Source organism: Dysidea avara, chromosome 5 (genome assembly GCF_963678975.1).
Source record: "Dysidea avara chromosome 5, odDysAvar1.4, whole genome shotgun sequence".
Classification (NCBI taxonomy): domain Eukaryota; kingdom Metazoa; phylum Porifera; class Demospongiae; order Dictyoceratida; family Dysideidae; genus Dysidea; species Dysidea avara.
Window position 1 is genome coordinate 5,179,585 of NC_089276.1, and position 27,972 is coordinate 5,207,556.

At 38.1% G+C, this 27,972-nt stretch overlaps 1 protein-coding gene across 1 annotated transcript; it reads right to left on the reverse strand.

The window, feature by feature from the left end:
• Positions 1–567: 567 nt before the first annotated feature.
• Positions 568–24,422, reverse strand: LOC136256864 (mucin-3A-like). The gene is made up of 6 exons (XM_066049925.1): positions 24,314–24,422; positions 18,854–19,201; positions 14,427–14,816; positions 14,068–14,364; positions 3,262–3,594; positions 568–939 (listed from the first exon to the last, which is right to left on the reverse strand). Exons 1-6 carry the CDS (start codon positions 24,360–24,362, stop codon positions 887–889), a joined length of 1,470 nt encoding a protein of 489 aa, XP_065905997.1. The 5' UTR covers positions 24,363–24,422; the 3' UTR covers positions 568–886.
• Positions 24,423–27,972: the final 3,550 nt, after the last annotated feature.

Genomic DNA, 27,972 nt, shown 5'->3' on the forward strand with positions numbered 1-27,972 from the left:
AGGTTAGTGAATCAGTCTGTAAAGCACTTTGGCAGATAACTGTTTGGCAGATTCCTTTAATTTGCCAAGCTTTTGTAAGTGCATTGATATTTATACTAAAAACATGTGCTATCAGCCAATATTAACCAAGTGTGTGCGTGCGCGCGCATGCGTGCGTGCGTGTGTGTGTGTGTGTGTGTGTGTGTGTGTGTGTGTGTGTGTGTGTGTGTGTGTGTGTGTGTGTGTGTGTGTGTGTGTGTATGTGTGTGTGTATGTGCATGTGTGTGTAGTTTATGCAAGACTACAATGAAACAACAGAACCAGTGAAATGGTCATAAAAGATTCATTAATTCTCCTCTTGGAAGACTACGTATATAGCATAGGGAAATGCTACTTTTTCAATTTAAAAATGATACAAGTATTTCACACATATATAGTTACAAAATCATTACTAGCTAGTAAGAAGTCAAAACCATTGAATGATCGACATGCTTACAGTACATGTACATACAATGATGTATTATTCATGGTTGCATGTACACAACCATGCACTAGTATAACAATGCTTTTGATCTTACCCACTTAATACATCTTAATGCCACTGATTACAATATAGATGTTCAATTTTGCATTTGTGTGTGAAACACATATCTACAACTACGTACAGTGGATTATCATTGCTCCAGATGACGGTAACTTTGTAGTGGTTGTCACAATACATTACAACCTATATTGCTTTAAGGTTGTGTGTTTTATAAGACTACGTTTATATGAATGTTACATATTATTATTTAGTTCTGCCCTCAATTGAGCCATTAGTCATCCCTAGATCTTTCATAACTGATGTTTCACTGTTGTAGATGATGTCTGTGTCCATCTTCCGAAGGTTTACAGCGTGAAACTCCTGTTAAATCCATAAACACAAACTTCGCACTTTAGGACACCCATAAAACTGCGTATCTATGCAGGATGATACATACATGTACATTAACTACATGCAAATGAGTAATTTTCAACAGTAGCTACATTGTCGCATGGCTCTGCATCCCACTCATATTTGATTTCGTGCTGTATAATCAGGTCATTGCATTTGTATTTATGAGTACAATGTACTTACTATAATGATTATGATGTACCAATACCACCTTTTCACTACCGATCTGATACCAATACATTATAGGTGGAAATACAATCATGAGGATAGCAATCATTTATGGCTTCAATGTATCTTATTATGTGGCTTACTGCCATTTCCACTGTACTAATAATGCTAAGGACTGCCATAGCTTCTTTCAAAGAATTCATGACTTATATCAGCTTTCGTTTAATGTGCTACACCCCATCTTGCAAAGCAATTAAATGACAACATACAAAGTATTGGTTGGCATCAGGCATTTATAACCAAGGCCAATACCACTAACAATATCAATACTAGTGGTGTATCACTAATAATGATGCTATAAGCTAGTAAACTTGATCTATTACAACACCACCTGAATTACATGATTCTCACGTCTTTGTATGCATCAAAGTCAAGACACATGGTAGTGTGTTGTGCAGCCAAGGAAGCTGGCACGTAACACCATGTGCATACTTACAGGAAGGTAATGTGTTGTGTGGTCAAGGGAGCCGGCATGTCCATCATGTACATATTGACAGGAAGAAAGAAAACACAATTTTCACACCTGCATAGCTTTATAGTCCCTTTTCCAAAGTACACCATTCCTACATTATAGCTGTCTGTCAGATAGGATAGGCCACAGCAAATTTGATTAAATTCACACCAACCATTTGCAAAATATTGGCATACAAAATTTTCAATTTTTTTCTTCGTTGTTTTCTTCTTTAGTTAGATTTTCTTCTGCACACTTTACAAAAAGTGCAAACATGTAACTCGATTGCCTTGAACTTTGGTGCAAGTAAAGGTGAATTCACGTACTACTGTAAGTTTGCTATGAATCTGATAAATTTATATCTCATTAAAAATTGAATTTTTGTCACAGCTACAGGGTAAACCACTAATGGGAACATTCTGTGAATGCTATCCCACCAAGGACCTGTGAGAGGGCGTGCCTGAAAAATGTCGAAGAATTTGAACCAGAGGCCTCCGTACTGAAAACCCAAATCCTTAACGACTGAGCCACTGCTATCATGGCTGTTTACTTTCACTTAATTTCTACTTTATAATGAAAAATTTATAATTTCATAGACTTATCAATCAAAATTCTGGAACATTCTATGTGTGCTCTATTAGAATTCCTCAAAAACATGTGTACTCTATTACAATATTACAATAATATTACCAAAAAGTCAAATAAAACAATGCAATCATAACTTCTGTCTTCAATAATCATCATTGCGTCTGTGTCTGTGTCATCTTAACTGCTGCACAATGAGAATTCTAGTCTACTATGTTGCCTAGCTACTAAAGTTTACAAACATTGTGCAAACAAATATTCAAGGGAAATGACAATTACTAGATAAGCAAGTTCAGTCCAGCAGCTTGAAAACCAGACTTCCTAAATTTGCACACAAAATTTCTAAATTTTAGTAGCTAGGTGACATAATAGACTAGCTACAGTATATACTCATTGTGCAGCAGGCGAGTGGTCTATAAGACACTTTTTCAGAGATTTCTAAGTAGTTTAAACATCGTGTGAGACACCATGATGAGGATTGGCCATGCAAGACTACTTGCAGAGGTACCTAGTATAAGTATAAAATATTGTGAAGTGTATAAAATTCCAAAAAGAGTAGGATCCCTGTGGGTCCCTGGTCCCAGATCTCTGAATTCACTGTTTTTACCTACCCTGGTTGTGATATACAAGTTGTTGTGTAGTGTTAATTATTCCTCAGCTAACTGTGTATTCCTATTACTGTGGTATAAGCTAGTTTTAAGATCATTCTGCTGGTTTTAAGATCATTCTGCTGGTTTTAAGATCATTCTGCTGGTTTTAAGATTGTTCTCCCATGTGCATGCATAACTCTAATTACTAACAAGCAAAGTGGCCTTTCCACTTCAGTTCCAGCTATGGTCTGCCCAGTGTACAGCTGTACATTAGAATAACAGTACATGAAGTGGTTTGATACTTAGAAAAAAATAAGACGCAAAGAAGAACATATCATTATGAAAGAACTTTGAGGCTGTCTGATTGACACCTTTCACCCAGAAAACCCAACTCTTGAGATCCCCACTATTAAGTACAACCACACCATAAGCAATTGTACATACAATCAAATGTAGTAGTAGTAGTAATATAAGTAATATATGTATGTATATACCTGATACACGAAGTGTAAATAGTTCACTAGTAAATTCATTACCGCCAATGGTTGCAGTACAAGTGATAGTACCAGCATCCTCTGCAAGTAGATCATTATCAGTTACATTTTGTGTTGTCTGACCAGTAGGAAAACATGTTGGAACATTATGACGAAAACTAGTAAAACACCCTGTAGTGTCCCACTGGTAGTTGGTTACTGAAAATGGTGACCCATCACTTGATGTCACCATACATGTCAGAGTGACACTACTCAATATGGGGTAGTCAAATGTGTTTGTAGATCCACTAACTGGTGTACCAGCTGGATTACTGACTATGGTGACTGTAGGAACTACAGAAAGTAAACATTTACTTAAAATTAGTTATAACTTCACGTACAAATATGCAAACGCATACATACGTATACATCTGTGCATATGTGACTGGATTTACAAAATCGGTCTACCATGCACACAAAATCATAACTAACTCTGTGTGTTATAATGCTAGAAATTGGACCTGAGGGGCTGATTTCCCTCTATGCAGCTATAAGTGGATGACGGATCTATTCTGTGCACTTGAAATTGTGGTAACCTTCTGGTCGCCTAGTGATACTCTTATGACTTGCAGATACCATCCTGATGAATCCAACAAGGTAGGGTGCATCTGGAGTATGGAGAACACTACCAAGGCCTAATACAAGGGAAGTACACCTGGGGTCACCAGGCAATTACATGCACAAGGAGTCACCAACCATATTTAGGTCAACTAACAAGGAATGTAAGTAATGGTGGTGTATTAGTGGGTAGTGATGTACAGAGGGCACCATACAACAAGGTCATGGTGTGTTGGTCACATGGGTAGACACAAGATGGCTTCTCCTGATGATGCAATAGAGAAAAGCACAGAATGTTGATAACACAATGCCCATTCATAAACTAGCAGGTGTTTTGCCTTGTATTGTTATTGTGGATTTTAGTTTTTGCTTCACTGGGGACCACCTTGTACAGGTACTTAGCCTTCTATGTACTCTGTCATTAGCCAAAATTGGTAGTAATGTAAATAGTCAACGGTTTTTACAGACAAATTCATGGACAAGATTACTGATACAGTTGAAGCAGCTGAGCAACACTAGTGGTTCACAGAATGAATATGATCCCACCCTGCTCAAAGTTTTAGTGAAATCAGTGAACAGGAATCTGACAGTTTGGGGCCAATTGTAATGTTCAAGGGATGCTCAGGCATCCCATTTCCATTTGAACAGAAGGTCCTAAGGCTCCATCCTTGCTAATAGTTTTGGTTATAGGCCGTTTATGCCAAACCACTTTGAATAACATAATTATAAGTCCATCTCGGAGCACTTACATTTTGTCACAGAGTGTGCAAGAATTAGATACCAATAGATGCATATGTGAGGCTGAGGAGAAGCCCTTGGTCTGTAGTCATTTATTTGATGTTTCCACACAATCATGAAGAAAAATGCAGATTGGTATTAATCCACAGGTACCTCAATCAGCTAGTTTTGTGTAAAGTCCACCTTATACGTATACAAGAACTAGGGCAGCTAGTGATCCCAGACTATAATAGTTGAATCGTAAACTACAGTGACTGGATGTTGAAGTCGTTAGATGAGGGCTTTAGATGCTTTGTGAGGTCTGCATACAACTGACAGGTTTGACAGCTGGTGGAATATCATGTTTTGTTATTTCCCAGGTGTGGAACCATTTGAACATGTACTGTACATGGGACTGGAGCCATGAAAATAGGGCAATTGGAAACAGTGGAAATGGAAACCAGAAACGGAAAGTGGAAATGGAAAACGAAAATGGTCAAATCATATAAATAAACCCTTGTTTAGTGGCCACCATAATTCTTAAAGCACCTTCTTATAAAGACCACCTCAGTAAAAAGATCAGATTTCTAAGGCATACAGACCTTATTTGACCACTTCATGGTCAATGAAGGCCACCTTCTTTACAAAGACCTCTTCACATTATAACAATAGCTAAGTTCCAAGCATCTATTTCATGACTTCATCAAAACAGCTAGGTCAACTAAAAAGACTAGGCTTTTAAGATCATCATCTCCTTATGAAACCTCATTTTTCGTTGATACAGTAGGTTGTAGTGTACTAGCTAGCTACATTTCACTTGCATGGATTATTTGAAAGCTGTTTTGATAAAGTCATGAAATAGATGTTTGGAACCTAGCTGTTATTATCAAAAACAGCCAAGCTGTAAAAAAAGGTGCGGCCCCCAAAAAGGCCATGGTGAAAAAAGATGTGAAATCCAAGGTGGCGGCCAAGAAATGGCTGTGATGGTAGGTTAATGGTAAAAATTTTAATACCAACAATTCAGGTGAATTTGGTGCCAAGACCAAGTGGCACAAAATTCATCTGAATTGTCGTTATTAAATTTTTTACCATTAACCTACCATCACAGCCATTTCTTGGCCGCCACCTTGGATTTCACATCTTTTTTCACCATGGCCTTTTTGGGGGCCGCACCTTTTTTTACAGCTTGGCTGTTTTTGATTAGATATCACTTCTTTTTGTATTTGTATACTGCAAAGCCGGCCAATGGCTGGCTTTGGGGGTTTTTTAACCCATGTGTTTTTTCTTTACCACAGGAAGAAGAAAAGAACTTAAAGAAGATTTTTAATACTTCAATTATTTTTGATTTTATTAGTAATTATACAAATTATATACATATATTTATTACATGCCCATTATTCCCCATAGGATATTATTTTGCAGCTGATCTCTCTACTGGGTGACTTGAAATGTAGCTGAACTATCTATAAGGTGACCTCTTCTAGCTGATCTCTCTACAGGGTGATTTGTTTCTAGATGAACTCTCTACAGGTGATTTGTTTGCAGCTAAACTCTCTACATGGTGGTTTCTTTGTAGCTGAACTCTCTACACGATGGTTTCTTTGTAGCTGAACTCTCTACAAGGTGACTTATTCTAGCTGAATTCTCTACAGAGTGATTTGTTTGCAGCTTAACTCTCAGAGTCTACATGATGGTTTCTTTGTAGCTGAATTCTCTACAAGGTGACTTCTTCTAGCTGAACTCTCTACAGGGTGATCTTTTTGTAGCTGAACTCTCTACAGGGTGATTTGTTTGCAGCTGAACTCTCTACATGATGGTTTCTTTGTAACTGAACACTCTACAAGGTGACTTCTTCTAGCTGATCTTTCTATAGGGTGCTTTCTTTGTAGCTGAACTGTCTATATGATGGTTTCTTTGTAGCTGAACTCTCTACAAGGTGACTTCTTCTAGCTGAACTCTCTACAGGGTGATCTTTTTGTAGCTGAACTCTCTACAGGGTGATTTGTTTGCATCTTTACATGATGGTTTCTTTGTAGCTGAACTCTCTACAAGGTGACTTCTTCTAGCTAAACTCTCTACAGGGTGATTTCTTTGTAGCTGAACTCTCTATATGATGGTTTCTTTGTAGCTGAACTCTCTACAAGGTGACTTCTTCTAGCTGATCCCTCTACAGGGGGATTTGTTTGTAGCTGAACTCTCAACAAGTGATTTATTTGCAGCTGACCTCTTTATGTGGTAGTTTCTTTGTAGCTGAACTCACTACAAGATGACCTCTTCTAGCTGAACTCTCTACTGGTGATTTGTTGCAGTTAAACTCTCTACATAGTGGTTTCTTTGTAGCTGAACTCTTTACAAGGTGACTTCTTCTAGCTGAACTCTCTACAAGGTGATTTCTTTGTAGCTGAACTCTCTACATGATGGTTTCTTTGTAGCTGAACTCTCTACAAGGTGACCTCTTCTAGCTGATCCTTCTACAGGGCGATTTATTTGTAGTTGAATTCTCTACATGGTGATTTGTTTGAGGCTGAACTCTCTACATGGCGGTTTCTTTGTAGCTGAACTCTCTACAAGGTGACCTCTTCTAGCTGATCTCTCTACAGGGTGATTTGTTTCTAGCTGAACTCTCTACAGGTTATTTGTTTGCAGCTAAACTCTCTACATGGTGGTTTTGTTGTAGCTGAACTTTCTACACGATGGTTTCTTTGTAGCTGAACTCTCTACAAGGTGACTTATTCTAGCTGAACTCTCTACAGAGTGATTTGTTTGCAGCTTAACTCTCAGAGTCTACATGATGGTTTCTTTGTAGCTGAACTCTCTACAAGGTGACTTCTAGCTGAACTCTCTACAGGGAGATTTGTTTGCAGCTGAACTCTCTACATGATGGTTTCTTTGTAGCTGAACTCTCTACAAGGTGACCTCTTCTAGCTGATCTCTCTACAGGGTGATTTGTTTCTAGCTGTGTGAACTCTCTACAGGCGATATGTTTGCAGCTGAACTGTCTACATGGTGGTTTCTTTGTACCTGAACTCTCTACAAGGTGACTTTTTTCTAGCTGATCCCTCTACAAGGTGACTTCCTCGAGCTGATCTCTCTACAGGTTGATTTGTTTGTAGCTGAACTCTCTACAGGGTGATTTGTTTGTAGCTGAACTCTCTACAGGGTGATTTGTTTGTAGCTGAACTCTCTACAGGATGGTTTCTTTGTTACTGAACTTTCTACAAGGCAACTTGTTCTAGCTGATCTCTCTACAAGGTGACTTCCTCTAGCTGATCTCTCTATAGGGTGACTTGTATCTAGCTGAACTATCTACAGGATGATCTGTTCATAGTTGAACTCTCTACAGGTTAATTTGTTTGTAGCTGAAACCTCTTGTTTCAAACTGATCTCACTGTAGCATAACTTCTTTGTAGCTGAACTCTCTACAGAGTGATTTTTTTTGTAGCTGAACTGTATATAGGGTGATTTGTTTGTACCTGAACTTTCTACAGGGTGATTTGTTTATAGCTGAATGCTCTGAAGGGTGATTTGTTTGTAGTTGATCTCTCTACAGGGTTTCTTTGCAGCTGAGTTCTCTACAGGGTGACTTCTTCTAGCTGAACTCTCTCTTGTTTCTAGCTGATCTCTCTACAGAGTAACTTGTTTGTATAGCTGAACTCTTTACAGAGTTGTATTTTGGTTGCTGAACTCTCTACACGGTGACTTGTTTGTAGCAAAATTCTTTACAGAGTGACTTGGTGGTTGCTGAATTCTCTACAGAGTGACTTATTTGTAGCTGAATTCTCTACAGAGTGACTTACTTGTAGCTGAACACTGTATAAACTATAAAGTGACTTGTCTGTAGCTGAACTCTCTTCAGGGTTACTTGTTTGCAGGTGATCTCTATAGGGTAACTTGTTTGTATAGATGAACTCTTTACAGGATAGTTTCTTTGTAGATGAACTCTCTCCACAGTGACTTGTTTGTAGCTGAATTCTCTAGAGAGTGTAGCCGAACTCTCTAAAGGGTGCATGACTTGTTTATAGCTGAACTCTCTTCAGTGTGACTTGCAATGTTATGAACCACTGTACTACAGCGATATATTTGTAGCTGAACTGTCTATAGGGTGACTTGCTTCTTGCTGAACTGTCTATAAGATTAACTGTTTGCAGCTGAACTCCCTACAGAATATAGTAATAGAATTCTATAATGGAGTAAATAAATTAGCTGAATGCTCTATTAGGGTGACTGTTCTATTAGAGTATCTCGATCTCGCATTTGCTACACAGAGTTGGCTTTTGAATCATAACTTTGTAATCCAATCCTTCTATACTACTGCAAGGACTTTCAATGAAGATTATTCCAGCTATACACCGATTTTCATCTCATTGCTCTAAGCGGTTTGTCTAGTAGGCGTGAAAACTAATACTTTTTTATTCCTAAAAATCGATCGCGTAATTGTGACACAGGTTGGGTTTTGTGTCATATCTCCGTGGTCTTTATCTCGATTCCTTTCAAACCACCAAAAGGCACTTCTACGATGGTTACTCCATCTACATAGCAATTTTCAACTCATTCCATGAGCGGTTTGCCCTGTAGGCGTGACAACAAATCGATCTTGTTTTACGCGAATAATCGGTCATAACTCCTGAATCATTCACCGGATTTGCACCAAATTTGATGCTAGGATTCGCCTTTGTACTCCCCTTCTGTGTGCCAAATTTCAAGGCGATCGGATTACGCGTTTGCATTTTATAGCAATTTTTGCAAGTGTGCGAAAAGACGAAGAAAAAAAACGAAGAAAAAAAATGAAACTTTGGGCACTCGTATCTCGGAAATGGCTTGAGTGATTTCCTTCAAATTTGGAATGTAGACTCCCCTGGCTGGCGGGCAACTCTGCAGCAAATTTGGTTCCAATCGGATGAGGTATCACCGAGATACAAATGTGTGAAAATGACGTTTTCTTTCTTCCTGTCAATATACTCACGGTGTGGCGCGCCAGCTTCTTGGGCCGCACGACACACTATCGTGTGTCTTGATGTGAAGAGATGGTCTTTGTAAAAAGGGTAGTCTTTATAAATGGGACCATAAAGTGTTCTTATGAGGTCAGTATGCTTTAACCATCTTTGAAATTACAATGCGGTCTTTGTACAGAGGTGGTCCTTATAAGAAGGTGGTCTTTAAGAGGTGGCCACTAAACAAGGGTTTATTCTAAGATACATTTATATGATGATTTGACCATTTCCGTTTTCCATTTCCATTTTCTGGTTTAATTTCAATTGCCCAGTTAACGGTTAACAAAGGCCTTTCATTCTTTGGTGGGTGTTGGCCTTAAATTTCCCACAGGATCAATCCAGCCAAATTTATAAAGGAGATTAGAGAGCTTTCCAAAGTGGAGGGTTATTCATAATATTATAATAGAAGGACATTCAAGGTATAAATTGTTTAAAAGTGGCCGAATACTCTAGTGTTTGCCTAATGTCTCAGACCAGTGTTTGTGAGTATAGTTCTGATTTGGGGCCACAGTCTGGGTTTCTGGTTTTCACAGTTTACAGATGACATTGCCTGGAGGGCCAAACAATAGTTATGGGCTGACTAGTGTGTGCCAGACTTAAGGGAGAATCATAGCTAGAAGTGCAGTATGATCTAAGTTGGAGTGATGGTCATGTATGCAGTAAATGTCATAAGTGGGAAAACTATGCGTGCTTGAGCAATACTGTAAATGACGAAAGTTTGGTGTGACTAAAGTTTGGTGAAAGTGGAAAATCGAAGGAAATTCGCCAAACTCCAGAGTATCTTATCACTGACATAGTTGGTTAAAACTGACAAATAGCACGGTTGAGGTACTACAATAAACAACATGTAATTTTATGGATTGTAGATGTGTTTCTCAACGACTAGATGGGGATGAATAAGTTACAGGATTCAATGCTGCAGGATCTGGTGAGAAGGCTTCTGAACACAATACTACTTAACTGAGCAGATTCTACAGTAAAACAATACCTGAGGTGAAAAGGTGGAAATCCTGGACATGTGGCATTATACCTCCAGTAAATATGTGAAATAGTGAATTTCAAAGCTACCCAGTGGCTTCACTATTAATAAAACTACCCAACAAGGTTTGCAGAAGATGCTGGCTAAGCCATGCAGTCTACAAAAGGTTCCAGCAACAGTTCAGATGTTGGAGCACATGATGGATGCAAAGCTGAATGGAAAACCGTGACAGATATGCAGCTGTCTACAGCATATCTTTTCTCATTTGCAGGGTTTCTCAGGTTTATCAAATCAAACCCTACACTATTTTTCTCAGAAAGAATTCCATAGTGCTGCAGTAATAATTAATAAAGGATTCAGGTTGAAATATAACGTGTAATGAATTAGACAGAAAATAAGCTCCCATATGAATACTATTGCATGGTGGTCATGTGTGCCTCTCTCATATGATGGTGGGTTTTATAAGGTTGCTTAGAATGTTAAGATTTAATCTATGCCATGTGTTCAACGAAGTGAGTTACCCCACCCACCATCCCAGTAATGCTGCCAAAGTTGAAAGTTGATCTTTCTTGACTGTCTATATTATAGATGTATATGTATATATAGGTAGCTGGCAATAACAGAGCAAGTAGTAGCAGCGAGGACAATTCACTATTTCTCATGCACAGATAAGTGGAACTCGATTTTTTTTTCTTTTTTACTGGCAAGCAAAAATATTATCAGATTTTCTGTTGGGCTGTCTTGGGCTCGACAATCTTAAATTAAATATGATTATAATGATTTTGAGTTAAGCCTCCATCCTGATTGCTTTTTGTGAATGTTCAGAAATGGATCATGTGTTAAACTTGTGTGAATTGATACAAATTGGCCCCACATTTGGTGCCGGCATAATTCATGTTGCTGCTGTTGTTAGGGTTGTGTAAGGGTGGCAGGGTTAATAGGGTTAAGGTTGACTGTTCCTATAAAAATAAACACCATCCTCCCGTTGTGACTGGCTGGTTCCAATTTAGATGACTCGTTGAGACCTTTCCATCTTCTGAATTAAGTACAGATTAGCGGCTTTTTCATCACCCAGCAGTTGGAATGACACCCATCACAAAGTATCTGCTATCTGATTGGTTATTATAGAGTGACAGTGAATGTGGAAGCTGAGCTCCAGAATGGCAAGTTTCTAGGGATGCGTTGATTTTGCTAGCAAAATTTTTGGCATAATGGGTGGATAAAAGCAATGGGAAAAATGCTGGCATAATAGGTGCAATTTTTGTAATGTGGACACTGGACATAAAAATTGCACAAAGGTTGAGATACTTTAATAGAATAGTCACATGCAATAAAATATCAACAATACACAACTAATTGTTACGGGAAGAATAAGTGGTGATCGAGATACCCTAATAGAGCAGTCATATATGTTAAGCAATATTATCAGCTTCTTGCTATGCATGGTAAGAGCAAGTGCAGATCAAGATATTCTAATAGAACAGTCACTTTAAGGAAACAGCATGATCAGTAAGGACATGTGTGCCTTGTTATCAGTTAAAAGTTGACAAGTTCGTAAGTTGCTTTATTTTCATGCAAAAAAAAAATATGATAAAAATTTTTGTGCAATAATATTTTCGTATGATTTACGTGAATGACTGCTCTATTAGAGTAGTTTGATCTTGTGTAATAATATTCATGTAAGAAATTTTTGTACAAGTTTTGCATACAAAAATTATTTCACAATAAAAAAGCAAGACCATACAAGTATGCAGCTAAGCTAAAAGTAGAGCAGTGCTCATACCACTGCAAATGTTTCCAATTTGGTGGAGTAGAACTTATTCGTCTGGAGACTTTTCACCAGTAAAGTAAAAAGTTTGGCACTAGTTTTCTGTGCTAAGACTGCATCTAGTCAAAGAATTGAAGTGTCTGTCTCAAGGAACTCTTAGTTGAAGTTGGGAAAATTCAACAGGAGTGAACTAGTAATGAAGTTTTAAAGTACAGCGACTTGATACAGTACATTCCATTCAAAAGGCATATCCTTTTGTTTGAGAGCCAAACTGCAATGTTGGGAGGTATTACTGACAGTATACCACTTGCTGACATACCATAACCCAAATATGTTTCGGATGTAATTCAATCGCCAAAATGTTGCACACAGATTCACCATGTGCTCGCTCTTCAAAGGATACTCTAATCACTAGGATATACAAAGGACTTCTCTTTTGCTAATCCTGATAGCAGAGTCTCCATCAACCTTTGGAAAGCAGCTGATGCATTACACAGCCTAAACAGCATTACTATAAATTGAAAATGACTAAGAATAGGAACTGGAGGTCAGCTGGAGTGCCACATAACATGTTTATATTTGTGTGGTGTAATTTCCTCAAACAGCAGGAAGTATATATGTGGTAACTTATGTGGAACCACACCCTTTTACTTGACTATATATTGGCAAGTACATACAAGCAAGCATGAAACGTTTGCACAAGAAAGCTTACTAGTGCAAGTCACACATCTACCTTTGGCTTCATAGATAGTCTTTGCTATAATGCAAGGCTAACTGTTACCAACATCATGATCAAAATGCTGTGTGTGCACCTATATGTCTTAATAAACCCAGACTATATTTGGGTCAAACCCGGGTGTTGCCCAGATTACTATATCTGGGCACGAGTATATAATTGGGGAGGGAGTATGCTATATGTTGTGAAAAATGAACCCATAAAGTCCTATTACATCATTCAAGCAACTCATTAATTTGTGTCAATTGATGATTAACATGTTGATTGCCGTGACACACTCCAGGGGGAAATGGTGATGCTACCACCCATTATGTACTCCATTCTATATACATACATACACACATGTATGTGCTCATATATACAAAGTATAGTATATTTGCCTAGCTACACACACCATCCTTCCACCGAGCCAAACTGTCAAGGCAGGGGAATCATCAAACTATACAAAAATTAATTTGTTTGACATAGCAGCTTTCAATGGTTATATGTGTCATGTTTGGTTTGCTATTGATCAAGTGCTGCAGTTTGATGCAACTTAGCAGTTTGGTATCATCAGTTGTTTTAGAAGACTATACACACTAAGCTGTGAACTTATCCTCTTTGTGGAGGAGGCTATCGCTCATCCTATGACTTCAGAAGTTGCCCGATATTTATACAAATTCCTTATCTTAATATTATAATGCCTATATAATCTAGATAACGTGTAACCTCATGTATCTAATATCATGCGCTATCATTGTTACTGGTTAATTGTTGTGTATTGTTATGTACACTTACTGGCTTTGCAAAAATGTTATGTGCTTAGCATTAGGGAAAAGTAGGAAATAGAACTAGGTGTAATAAAACTGACATGTCTAGATAGAGTTTCAGCCATTGCAATTCCATGTGGACCCATTTTTCACAGCCTCGGCACTCTGCCTTCCCCAATATGATCTGGGCCAGTTGATTATCTGGGTCAATGGTGTTGACCTGGTTTTAGCCCCACTCATGCATGTATGCATGCACGAATCACACTTACCAACAACAGTAACAGTGAAGTTCTCACTATCACTTCCAATAGGATTAGTCACAGTACATGTGTATGTTCCACTATCACTTGTAGTAATGTTATTAACAGAGTACTCAATTTGGAACACTGCCATACTATCAGTATGAACCACTGCAGTAACACTGGGAGATGGTGTTAATTGGATTCCATCCTTCAAAAATGAGAATGTGTCTGGGGGAGAACCTTGTGAAGTACAAGACAATGTGAGGGGAGAACCAACAACAAGTCTTGCAGTAGATGATGATGGAGGGTCTATCATTGGAGCAGCTGTGGAGAGAGATGAAAGATGGTTAACAATAAGGTGATGGGGTACATGTCAAGTGACTCACTTCTTCCACTAAGGTACACACCCACTCGCAAGGTCTCGTTCATCATTGAACTGTTCATTATGACACATGTATAAACACCTTCTTCAGTAGTAGTGAGTGTTCCACACAGATATAAGTTGATTATTCCTGGGTAGTTTATACGACTTGCTCCTCGTTGTTCAAGTACAGGACCAGTGCAATCTTGTAAAACAGGTAATGGAATTCCATTAAAGTACCATCCACCCAGTACAATATTTCCATCATCATTAGATGGTCCCAGTCCAGAAATACAACGAAAAATTGCATTGAAGGAATCAAGTGTAAAAGGTTGAGTAACAAATGAGTAGTCAGTAATTTGATTACTACTAACTAAATCTGTACTAATATCAGATGCTCCAGTCATTGCAATTCCTAAAAAGGACACAAACAATACACAACAACAAACAACAATGCGTGTACCTTATTTTAAAAGCAATGCTGTACACAATGAGTTCATGATAAGGTACATTATCTAATCCAAAACAGCCAAGCTGTAAAAAAGAGTGCAGCCCTCAAAAAGGCTATGGTGAAAAAAGATGTGAAATCCAAGGTGGCGGCCAAGAAATGGCTGTGATGGTAGGTTAATGGTAAAAATTTTAATAACGACAATTCAGGTGAATTTTGTGCCAAGACCAAGCGGCACAAAATTCACCTGAATTGTCGTTATTAAAATTTTTACCATTAACCTACCATCACAGCCATTTCTTGGCCGCCACCTTGGATTTCACATCTTTTTTCACCATAGCCTTTTTGAGGGCCACACTCTTTTTTACAGCTTGGCTATTTTGGATTAGATTTCACTTCTTTTTGTATTTGTATACGCCGGCTTTGGGACTTTTTTCTTTACCACAGGAAGAAGAAAAGATGAAGCAGATTTTAAATACTTTAAATATTTCTGATTTTATCAGTAAATGTACAAATTATAATATAATACATATATTTATTACAGAACTCTCCATGGTGGTTTCTTTGTAGCTGAACTCTCTACAAGGTGACTTCTTCTAGCTGATCTTTCTACAGAGTGATTTGCTTGTAGCTGAACTCTCTACAAGGAAACCTCTTCTAACTGAGCTCTGTACAGGGTAAATTGTTTGTAGCTGAACTATCTACAAGGTAACTTCTTCTAGCTGATCTCTCTACAGGGTAATTTGTTTGTAGCTGAATTCTGTATGTAACTGAATTTTCTACAAGGTAACTTCTTCTAGCTGATGTCTCTACAGGGTCACTAGTTTGTAGCTGAATTCTCTACATGGCGGTTTCTTTGTAACTGAACTCTCTACAAGGTAACTTCTTCTAGCTGATCTTTCTACAGGGTGATTTGTTTGTAGATGAACTCTCAACAAGAAAACTTCTTCTAACTGATTTCTGAACAGGGTGAATTGTTTGTAGCTGAACTCTCTACAAGGTACCTTCTACTAGCTAATGTCTCTACAATGTCACTAGTTTGTAGCTGAACTCTCTACATGGTGGTTTCTCTGCAACTGAACTCTCTACAAGGTTACTTCTTCTAGCTGATCTTTCTACAGGGTGATTTGTTTGTAGCCGAGGAAACTTCTTCTAGCTGATCTCTCTACAGGGAGATTTGTTTGTAGTTGAACTCTCTACAGGTGATTTGTTTGCAGCTGGACTCTCTACATGACGGTTTCTTTGTAGCCGAATTCTCTACAAGGTAACTTCTTCTAGCTGATCTCTCTATAGGGCGATTTGTTTGTAGCTGAACTCTCTACATGATGGTTTCTTTGTAGCTGGACTCTCTACAAGGTAGCTTCTTCTAGCTGATCTCTCTACAGGGTGATTTGTTTGTAGCTGAACTCTCTACATGGTGGTTTCTTTGTAGCTGAACTCTACAAGATGATTTCTTCTAGCTGAACTATCTCTTTCCGTAGTTGAACTCCCTATACAAGATAACTTCTTCTAGCTCATCTTTCTACAGGGTGGATTGTTTGTGGCTGATCTCTCTACAGGGTGACTTGTTTGTAGCTGATCTCTATACAGGTTACTTGTTTCTAGCTGATCTCTTGAATTCTCTTCAGGGTGACTGCTCTATTAGAGTATCTTGATCTTGCACTTGCTACACCAAGTTGGATTTCGTGTTATAACTCCGTGGCTTCAAGTCTGATTCTTCTACACCATTGAAGAGCCTTTCTAAGATGATTACTCCATCTGTACAGTGATTTTCAAGCATTTCCCCAAGCGGTTTTTCTGGTAGGCGTGACAAGTAGTCGTTTTTTTATTAGCTAATCTCGATTACATAATTGTTACACACTGTTGGTTTTTTCGTTGTATCTTCCTGGTTTTTAGCTCAATTTCTTTCAAACCACAAAAGGTTTGCGGTTCAATAGTTAACCTATTCACCCACCGATTTTCAGCTTCTTGCCATACCCGGTTTACCCTGTAGGTGTGACAATATATTGGTATTATTTTTCGTGAATAATCGCTCATAACTCTTTGCCTGTTTATCGTATTCCAGCCAAGGTTGGTACCGAGATGCGCCTTTATACCCCCCTTCTATGTGCCAAATTTCAAGGCAATTGGATATGGCAGTCACGTTTTATAGCAGTTTTTGTAAGTGTGCGACAAGAGGAAGAAAAATAAGAAGAAAAAAACGAAGAAACTAAGCCAATTTTTGAAGTTGCATATCTCGAGAACGCTTGAAGTGATTTCGCTCAAATTTGGAATGTGGAGTTCTGAAGTTGGAGGGTGTGTCCACAACAAAAATCGTCTTGTTTCATCAAGGCAACACAGAACTACGGAGGTGCGAAAATTGCGTTTTCTTTCTTCCTGTCAATATACTCACGGGTGTTGTGCGCCAGCTTCTTGGGCCGCATGACACACTACCGTGTGTCTTGATTTATGAACCCTGATGAGTAGGGTCTTGTACAATTCAAAATCCTATTACATATGATTATAATTTAAAAATGAAGTAGGGATCTATACAATAAAAAGTAGTGAAACAAGAGGCGAATGATGATATTACAGCATAGCTCAATGGGAAAGTCCCTACTTTGGCATTGAACAAAATTATAGCTAATGTGCCAAAGTAGGGACTTTCCCATTGAGCTATGCTGTAATACCATCATTCATCTCTTGTTTCACTAATTTTTTACTGCATAGATCCCTACTTCATATTTAAATTAAAATACTAGTTTGTTTAGTTTTTTTGTTGTAGCACAGCTAGCTAGTTACAGCTTGTTGCTTATTGAAGTATGAACTGTGCCAAAATTGGAAGCACATAGGCCTGTAGTAGCATGCATAGCTTACCTTCAATCATAGTAACAGTGGCGCTCAGATCTATGATCTGTCTTAGTACCCGTTCTATTCACCCCGGCCGGAAATTGTTCAAACGAACAGGCCCTTTCAGTTGTCTGGAGCTTAGTCTCAACTAACAAGATGCTATTTCCAGTACTATCCAATCACATGAATCACTTGCAAATCTCGCCGTCCGGCACTGACTGGCTGAGTCAGTGTGTTCAGAGGAACAAGCCATCGAGTATTAGTCCATCTCAAAATCTCTTCGTCAATTGCAGTCCAGGCATTGGCAAAAAGTCAAAGTGACAACTCAGCAGTCTTAACGTTTCATACGCAACACTTGAAATTATAAGCACCCCACTTTTTCAGCAGTAAAAGCGCTTTCTGAAATAATTTTGTGATGTCTACAGAAAAGTGTTGATGCGGAAAATTAACGCCTCGGTATGGTTTCGATGCTTAAAAAAGAAGACAATCAACCTGATTGAAGATAAAAGGAAAGACAAGGTGCACAGGACGTACACCCATCAGAACCCCAAAAGGCACATCCCACCAGTGAGTTTGTTGTTGTGGTGTAAAATGGTGACCGTTCACTACTCGTTTGGGTTCTAGGCTTGCGACTGTGGTCAGTGAGTGAGGTAGTAAGTGAGACAAAATTTCAAGTTTTGGAGATTTAAAAAAAATTCTATATCCAGTCACCAGTAAGCATTTTCTTGTTTTAATGCTGTATTTCATGTTAGATAGACTAATATTCTTCCGTAAAGTGATTTTCGTGGCATAAGATGTCTCTAGGATGATTTTTAAAGGCGGTATTTTAGGCGGCAAGCATCACTTTTGATACAAACCCTACTTAAACAGTACTACCGTACTGTTTGATATACACATGTGAGGGAATAACTCCTTTACATAACCTATCAGCTTGATTATATAAGTTACTTATGTACATAATATGGATGTACATGTGTGCAAATCAGTCCACAAGTGAATTTGCTGGATTGCCACACCGAACTGTCAAGTCACATATAAAGATTGTTTCAATCAATAAATCACAAATGCTTTCTCATGAAAGAGAAAAAGATAAAGCATTTGTGAATATTTGATTCTGTTAATCATTTCCAATATGTGGTATGTATATACTCATGTGTTGTGTGCATAAATTATACCTGATAAACGAAGTGTAAATGGTCCACTGGTGTAGTCGACACCACTAATTGTTGCAGTACAAGTGATGGTACCAGCATCCTCTGCAAGTAGATTATTACCAGTTACATTTTGTGTTGTCTGATCAGCAGGAAAACAAGTTGGAACATTGTGACGAACACTAGTAAAACACCCTGTGACATCCCACTGGTAGTTGGTCACTGTAAATGTTGACCCATCACTTAATGTCACCATACATGTCAGAGTGACACTACTCAATATGGGATAGTCAAATGTGTTAGTAGATCCACTAACTGGTGTACCAGCTGGATTACTGACTATGGCGACTGTATATGTCTGACCATTAGCACCTACAATTAATATGATAGTTGCTTAAAGACAATCTGTATTAGATCTGTACATGATTTAACAAACAAACATTATGACTACCTTCTTACATATACATGTATCGATCATACCAAAACAAACTAGCTATGAAAAAGGAGTGCAGACTATAAAATCTGGATCAAAGGATTCAGTGTTGTTTTAGTACAGAAGTTCACTTTAGTTTAGTAATGTAAAAACCATGTTTAGTTTAGTTATAGGTTGACTATTTTATTAGAATATTTTGATGCAGTTGCTAGGCCTTACAATCATTACATCACTCCAATTTCTTTTATAGAGATACAATTGATGTCCTATCTAACAACTGATTATCAAGTTAATTCCATAAGCAAATTATTTTATAGGTATAGCAAAAAAAATTGATAATTCTGTGAATGTTTTTGGATTAGTACATAAATGAGCTTTAATACATATCTAATATTATTATTATTAAAGCTTTACAGTGGCCTGCACTGAAGGTCTGACAGCAACATGTGCTGCAGCCTAATATGGGCCTAACTTTAAAGCAATTCAAGTATGCGTTTGTGTTTTATAATTTTTGTTAAATGTTTGAAATTATGAGAAAATCTAGGAATCCAAAAACAAAGAAAAAAATAAAGAACTGAGCTTTCATGTTGAAAGTGAGAATTACCATTTAGCACATATTTGACACCATAGAGTCAGGTTGTTAAGCACATGCATCTGTTAAGCGCATATTATTTGTTAAGCGCATAGTAGTTAACCATGGATGATAAGCGCACATGGGCAAATGCGACAATAAAGCTACACACAGCAAGAAACGTCAAGAAAAGCTGAGCACTGAAAAATTAATGTCTCCTCATGTGCTTACATCTCTCCCTTCACTATGTATACAGCAAATCAACCATCTGGACAGTGATAATCTTGTTCATCACGAAGGATTTTACCCAGAAGTGGAGTCAAATATTCTTACACACTGGCGTGGCAACTATTAACTACTCTCACAACATGGTGATTCCGTATTACACTCACCACATTTATTATTAGACGTACAGATAGTATGATTTTTACACAAAAAAATTCTCCAAAAATTATAAGTGCATGCGCTTAACAACCCAACTTTACACGGTATGCGGGGTACTAAAGGTGGAGGTATATGTTTACAATGGAAAGCTATGTACCGTATAACAATAAAATTAATATTTATATTTGGCAATTTGCTATAAAATTGCAGTCGGTGAAAATTTAATTTGGCAATATGCTCTTACTGAAAAATTGGCACATGTGAGGTTTTATGTGGTATAAGATGACAGATGGAGACGAAGTGTGCATGCTGTACAAACCTTTTTGTGCTCAAATATTTATATCTTAAGGATTCAGTTATTGCATGCATCTGGCCGATGATTGTAACAGGTTCAGATCTGCCCGAAGAATATCCAGGCCCCTGCTGCAGCCCAATTTCTTTCATGGGCTATGCCTAATTATCAGGACCATGTGTTTTTGTCTGTAGCTGAACGTAGAGCCTCACCCATTCATCAATGGCTGTGCATACATCCATGTCGCTCAACCCAAAGTGCTTTCAACAAGTTGCTACGGAATTTGTTGTAATTATTAAATGCAACTTTCTAGTGGCTGACTGACTGATGTCTTCAGACAAATGTAACTCGATAATGACTAAGGCTATGTGTTTGATTTTTTCACTATTCGACATTGCTTCGGCCCAAGAGGTGCCTTTTGGCATACCGCAGTACGTACAATGCATTCTTCATGGACTTATTGTATCACTGTCCTCCTTTGTGTCCCACTCATCTTTGCTGACACCGAAAAGTGTCAATTTGGCGGTAGCACGTGATGGCTTCCTTTTGTAACAGAAATCGTCCATATTTTGTATAGTGGCTACTTTGATTGCAGAGGTGCTTTTCAAACAATTCTTGATTCGTACTGCTGTGTAATGGGTTGAACATAGCTGAGAACAAAATACTTCACTTTTCAGACAATAATTGATATAGCTGGGGCATTTCTTTCGTGGCATGTGTGGGTTCACTAGTCATAATTATTATTTAGCTAACAAACAAGTACACAAAAAAATTGGAATTTTCAACTAGAGTAGGGACCATAGCACATTGATAAAAAGTACTTAAACAAGCTGGAGTAGTGCATGATATTAAATCACAGTAAAACAATAAGAAGTGCTATATCCCTACTGTGTTCAAGGTGTACCTGTTAGAATGCTACAAAATTTTAAAGCATAAACAATACAATGCACAAATTTAAAACACTGTCATGCAATCATCACCATCAAGAGGAGACAAGACTTTGCAACTTGTAAACTACAAAAGAAATGATATAGCCTTCCAGGCAATATGGCTATAAAGTTGTGAAATCAATTATGGAATGGCTACAAATGTCAATCAGTGTTAATAATTACAGTCCAAATTGCCACCAAATTTATTCAGTATGGAGGATATGCATGTTTTATTATTTGAACAAAATAATATTATGTGGATTAAATGGCATATTTTTATGGTGAATGACTATTGTAAATCCTGTAAAAAGTACAGGCAACAAATGCAGCTCGGATTATAGCTTGCCACCTGAACTACAGATGGGGCTTTTACTTCCTATATAGGTAAACAAACCTATCGCTCTGGAGAAGTTCTCGTAACTGGTCTATTTTCTGTAATTCATACCCTTTTTTATATATATACCTACAATACATCACTCACCATTGTGACATGTGACGTGTTTATTAGAAAATATAATAAGCACATATTGTCAGCCTAAATATGCCTTAAATTAACCCAAAATGTTTCCAATGAAGTTTCTTCAATTTTTTGCTGAAGTTTATTTAAGTTTTTCCCTCATTTTTTTTATTGAATAATGTATTCAGAAAATGACACCTTCAGAAAAGCATACCTTGATAATGACTCTAAAGTTTGTATAATAATTGGTCCCAAACATAACTTTTGTGACACATACACAATGCAAACATACCCTTGTCCTTCTTTATGTCCAACATATTTCAGTGTCTAGTGCCCTATTATAATCCTTACGTAGTCATGCATGCTGATTTATTGCTAACCATTCGGGGTAAAGAATACAGGGATTTTAAATTTGTGAAGTCAGTTTTCTCCCTTTAATATTGTAATGAACAATGTACTAAGTTGTATCACTACTCTGTTTATTCATGCTGCTATGCTCAAGTCACAAGTCACTACTGTGACTCACTGAACTGGACATAGTAATCCCAATGGGACATAGGTGATACTTAAACCTACATTTTGGGGCATGATGCCAGTAGGAAAATTGTAGCAAAGATCACCTACAAGAGTAAAACATATATGGACAGCTGTATTTAAACACTATAAAGCTATTGAACTGGGAAAAATATCACCCTAAAACCAGTCTCAATTTCCCTTCATGACAACTTGGCGGTATTGGTTAGGCACAGCCAAGCCCAAAAATGTCTTCAGATCAACCCTAAACCCTTCCAAACAGTTTCTATGGAATTTTAAATTTTTTCTATTTAACAGAATTTTATTCTGACTAACTGATGCTTCCAGCCAAGCAAAAAAACTCAACAATGGATATAGCTATGGGCTTGATTTTTTTCACTATTCAATGTCGTTTTGTCCCGAGATGTGCCTTTTCACCAACCGCAGTATGTACAATACAGGTGCTTCTGGTCAGTGTCCAGTTATATCATTGAACACTTGTCAGGTAGCCGCTAAACTAGCACCTTGCACATAGTACTACAGCCCAAAGAGTGCCTCCAAATAGCATCTCAAAATGTGCAATTTCAAAATTTTCCTTTGGGATGGGGGGTGGGGGTGGGCATGCCCCAGCCCAGACTGAGCCTTACCACTTTCCCAGGGGTAGGTAACGACCTGAAATTTCGTAGATCACCTCTGAAATTATTTCTGAAAGATGACATATTGCCTGAAATTTGTGCAGTTTGAAAGATGGAATTTGACGATCGAAAAGATGTAACAAAAATTTACGGAATTTTACGGAGTCTAAAATTTACGGATTCACAAATTTTAAAATTACTGAATTTTACGGAGATATTTGAACAGAAATTTGTCTTGAAAGATGAAATATGGGCAGTCATCTTTGAAATTTCATAGACGATTTTGGCTCATTACCTACCCTTCGCCACTTTCACTTTTACTATGACGCTTCTGTGTATGAAAGTCCAAGGCGTTGGCGACCCCTCAACTACACAGCCTCAAGAGAATCCCCATACTTAAATTACTTGTACATGCACACCACACTCCTGTCTATATATGTTTGACAGAAATATAAGTAGTCAGGTGTGCAGAGAAAAATCAGCCAGTATTCATGACTAAACCCAATTAGGAAGCTAAAACCACTAGTCCATTGTTTAACTGTATTTTCCCACAACAGTTGTTGAACACATGCATCATACAAGGGGGTGACACACAGGCACTCACTGTAGGTAGATCTGCGACCGTGGTCAAAGTCTAAGTCAAAGGTCAAGGCCACCAAATTCGTGCCAAGTCAATGGTCAAAATTTCCAGCCCACAATCAAAAAGTACTGAAATATCGTCGCTAGGTCACCAGTCAAAAATTGAAAAAGGCTTAGTCAAAGATCAAAGCAAAATTTCAGTGGGTCAAGACTTTGACCGTGGTCACAGATCTACCTACCGTGACTGCCTGTGTGTCACCCCTTGTCATACGTAGCTCACATGGTAGTGACCACACCCCATACTACAAATTTATTGTCCTTCTGCAGTGGGCGTTTCCTACAAAGGGCGTTTCTTCCATAGCCTAAACTATACCTTCTGAAGCCCTCAAAGTAAGAAGCACGGGCTTAATCTCTGATCTGCTTGAGTCGATCACGACCGTCACAGTCATGATTAAACAGAACGAAACAAATGATTAAACAACGACTCACTAATCCAGGTCGTGAAGTTAGTATTATAAGTATACCCTGCTCTACATAGCTAGCTCTACTGGTTTTAGTTTTGATTGATCAACTGCCCTCTGTTTAAATGAGGTAACCTTTTGTATGGCACGACTCAAGGTCAAGCGTATGCCGGTCGACCGCCAGCGGCTATGCATGCGATGATGATAAACAGTACAATATCGCTACTCACCCGCAAGTATTCCAAGCAGAAAAACAACGGTAAAGGGAATCCCATCCATATTGACGACAAGCTGCGCACGCTTTTATTGCCTACCAACCACTCTATATATAGGGTGGGTGGGTGGGGAAAGTAGGACGGTAGCTGATGACGCCACATAGACTTCTTTTTTTTAAACTTATTACAATTACAAATAAAGACTGTACAAGGCACCTCGTGACACTGAGTTGTAACGTTATGTGCATCAAATGCAATCTAGATCAATTCATATCAATCCAGATCATTGAGATCAATTCAAATATTGATCTGGCCTGCTCCGAGGGTCGCTTGGAGTCTGGTGGCCTTGTTTGATTGCTGGTAGCCTGCGGCGGCTATTTCCAGCTATCCAGCACTTTAACACCGGCCTCAGTAGTGCTGGGGGTGGTGGCAAGGGCAGTCCATCTAGCCCGGGGGAAAAAAAAGAAATTGCAATCTAGCATCATTTAGAGAACCGCCTCTCCAGAGGCCTCTCTTCATGATTTTAAAGTAGTTAGGCGGGAAAATTTTTCTGCATGTGCAAGACCATGATTTCTCCATCTTAATGGTTGCCAAGAACAACTTACTACCGTGACTTTACCATTAGCTCACTCAAATTTGCACTGAACTGAAAGTGTTTGGAGGTTATTCAGTCTCACAGTGAGATTTGGTTTCACTTAATAGCTGATGTTCGGCCTTTAAGCATAGTGATTCAGCTAAGCTGGAAGCTATTTGCTGATCTTGGAATCGTTTCATGTAATGTTGTCAGGATTCCATCCAGGGCAATCATCCTTTCTTTTACGGGCATAATACCAACTGCTGTTAATTTATGTAGATGGAATATCCAGTACAGTGCACGGTGTGTCTTATGTGATTCCCCATGTCCCACTACTGCCCGTGTTTTGAATGGCTGCCCAGTGGCTTTGTCACAGAATATAAATACACTTACTGGCATAATTTGGTGCTGCAGTGTTTGGCATCCCAATTTATTAATATTTACCGTTTATTTGCTGACCTTTCAAACCTATACAAGCCAGTGAGTCACATCCAGCCACAATTCCACCAGCTTATCATCCAGAACTTGTCATAATACTGCCACTAGTATTTCAATCGCCTTACTTGAGCTGACCTGTCCATTGGATTCAGAAAACCGTCTTCAGTCAGCCAGGTCATGAAAACAGAACAAGTGGATCGCTTGAACGTTTGCAACTATTAAGAAACTCTTGAAATCAGTGTTTTGGGCCACTATCACCATTTCTGTATAAAGAACTTATGGAACCTGTTACACCTGACCAGTGTCAAAAGCAGCGCTAAGGAAAATTCTTCACAGCAGTGTATTATGGCTTCCCAAAGAATATTTATGGCTCAGAATTGCTGCGAGTGGTTCCCAGCCTCCCCAGACTGACTTTCTTTGTAGTTTAGTATACATGCATGCATACTAATCTATTTTTTGTACTCTCTTAACACTCCCTTGCCGTGCCCTCACAGGTGGTAATTCACTAACCCTGTCATGTGACCAAGCACTCATTTATATACTTTTTGTGTCTCATTATTCAATAATGATGGTTCGCCCCCACCTCATTATCTCAAAAGATCAAATGAATTTATGCATACCATTTTCGAACTAGTAATAGAATCCTAATTTAAAACAAAACTTTTTTGGTATGCCGTTTATTAAGTGGCTTCCCTGAGCTGAATTAAGTTCTAAAGCAGTAGCTATTCTCAGTACCAGAGGCAATTAATTTACAGCATCGCAAATGAACTAGGTAAAATTCAATTTGTTTCACAACAACCAAACCACTTTTACATAAAATATCATAATGGGCATGCAGACTGTTCTGAGTAAGACTACTCAATTTGTCAAATATTTGCTGCTGCTGTGGGAGCAGATTAGATATTCTATATTGTAAAGCAATATATGATGTAAAAATTTATGAAATGTTCCTACAAATTTGTGATTTTAAAGCACCATAACTCAATGCTATCACTTTCAAATTTTGACCTGTTATTGCATAATACATTGAAAGAAGTTGGTGAAAATTGTAGGTCAATAGCATACTGAGTAGTCAAGATACAGGCGGTTAAAGTCAAAGAATTGGATGTGCGGAAGCCTGGTTTTGTCAAATCCAGTAAAATAATATTAATTTTGAGTGTTTGTAAATCAAATTTATACATTTAAAATATTTGTTCCATTTGCATTAAATATTTACTTTCAGTAGCCAGCCCTAACTTCTAAGCATGTTTTCATTTGAAAATGGTGTAGTTTAACTGTTGTTCAGTATGATGCACGATTAATTATGAAAACTAAAACTAGTGCAAAATTTCATGAGTGCATGATTCAATACCTGCAACTTGTTTTAACAAAAATCATGGTGCATTGTTATTAACGAGCAACCAATACACAGCAAAATTGGTTAATATAGATATCTCCTGGTAGCTATACTGTTCACATGGATTGTGAATATGTTAGCTATTTAATTTGACCATATAGCTATATATATTGTACACACTGACAGTATTCTACAACTAAAGTAGATGCAAATCCAAGCAGACGTGCTGATAACTATTAAAAACTTAACAGTGCTGCTGCCGCTGAAGCTGTAACAGTGGGTTTGAATGCACGGGTGGACCCACTGTACCAGTGGGCAAACTAGTGGGTTTTAACTGCAAGGTTTCCATCCCACTCTTTAAAACATGCATATGTACATTTGAAACTGAAAATTAATTTTAAAAATAAACTATGTAATCACCTAGATAGCTACTGACATGTTAAACGGGCTTTCAGTCTTCTTTGTGGGTCCCTAGTAAAACACAAGTGCCAAACACATTAATGCTTTAGAACCAGTACAGTGAAAGAGCCACTCATTGGGCTTCCAACAGCAATTCTTTCATCGTATTGTTGGAGCATGCAAGTTTTCTGACGTCTGCTTACAAGAGTTAAACTGGCGTTCTATCCAACGTCATAGCTATTTCTCCATTAAATTTGTTATATGTGACCCGCTCTGCGAAAAGGGGTCTTATAGCCTTTCCAAATTGTCAAGTTTGACTAATCATAACTCCTCTATCACCTTCATACTATACCAAGCCATAGTGCTATGTTAGGGGTATAAGGGAACTAAATTTCAGGGTGATATCACATTCACAAGTCAAGTTAGTACATTGAAAAGGCTATAAGACCCCTTTTCGCAGACTGGGTCACATATTCATGATAGTCTTCACCACAGGAACTTATTACCATTTTGTGAACATTTTCAGTTGTCTCAAGTAGTCAAGTTTCATAATATACGATATCACATCCTCTATCTATTTGGCCCATTGCTTCTTCAGTTATTCTTTCTTTGTCAACAGCCCATTTTTGTGGAACACCATACTTCATGGCATTCTGCAGATAAAAAGTCACCCTCATTCTGTTCAGCCCTCCATTGCTTTCTTTTCTGATTTTTTGTTCTGTATTCATATTAAGGTGTTTATTGTTTTGTCCTGTTGTTTTGTCCTTGTAGTCCTAGTTGTTTCGTTGTTTTTTGTAATGTCTTGTCTTACTGTATTACTGTATGTGTGTGTTTGTGGGGAGTGCGTTTGCAGGCTTGTCCTATTGTACAACCTAGTCTTTTGAGAAATTGATAATAAATAAAGACAGTGCCTAATAAAAACTCAAT

Bases quoted from the DNA above. Each gene is read 5' to 3' on its own strand.
- LOC136256864 (XM_066049925.1), bottom strand. From the start codon at position 24,362: ATGGATGGGATTCCCTTTACCGTTGTTTTTCTGCTTGGAATACTTGCG. The intron at 14,365-14,426 runs GTGAGTCACTTG...CTCTCTCCACAG, and splicing joins TGTGTACCTTAGTGGAAGAA to CTGCTCCAATGATAGACCCT. The intron at 940-3,261 runs GTATATACATAC...CATCCTGCATAG, and splicing joins ATTTACACTTCGTGTATCAG to ATACGCAGTTTTATGGGTGT.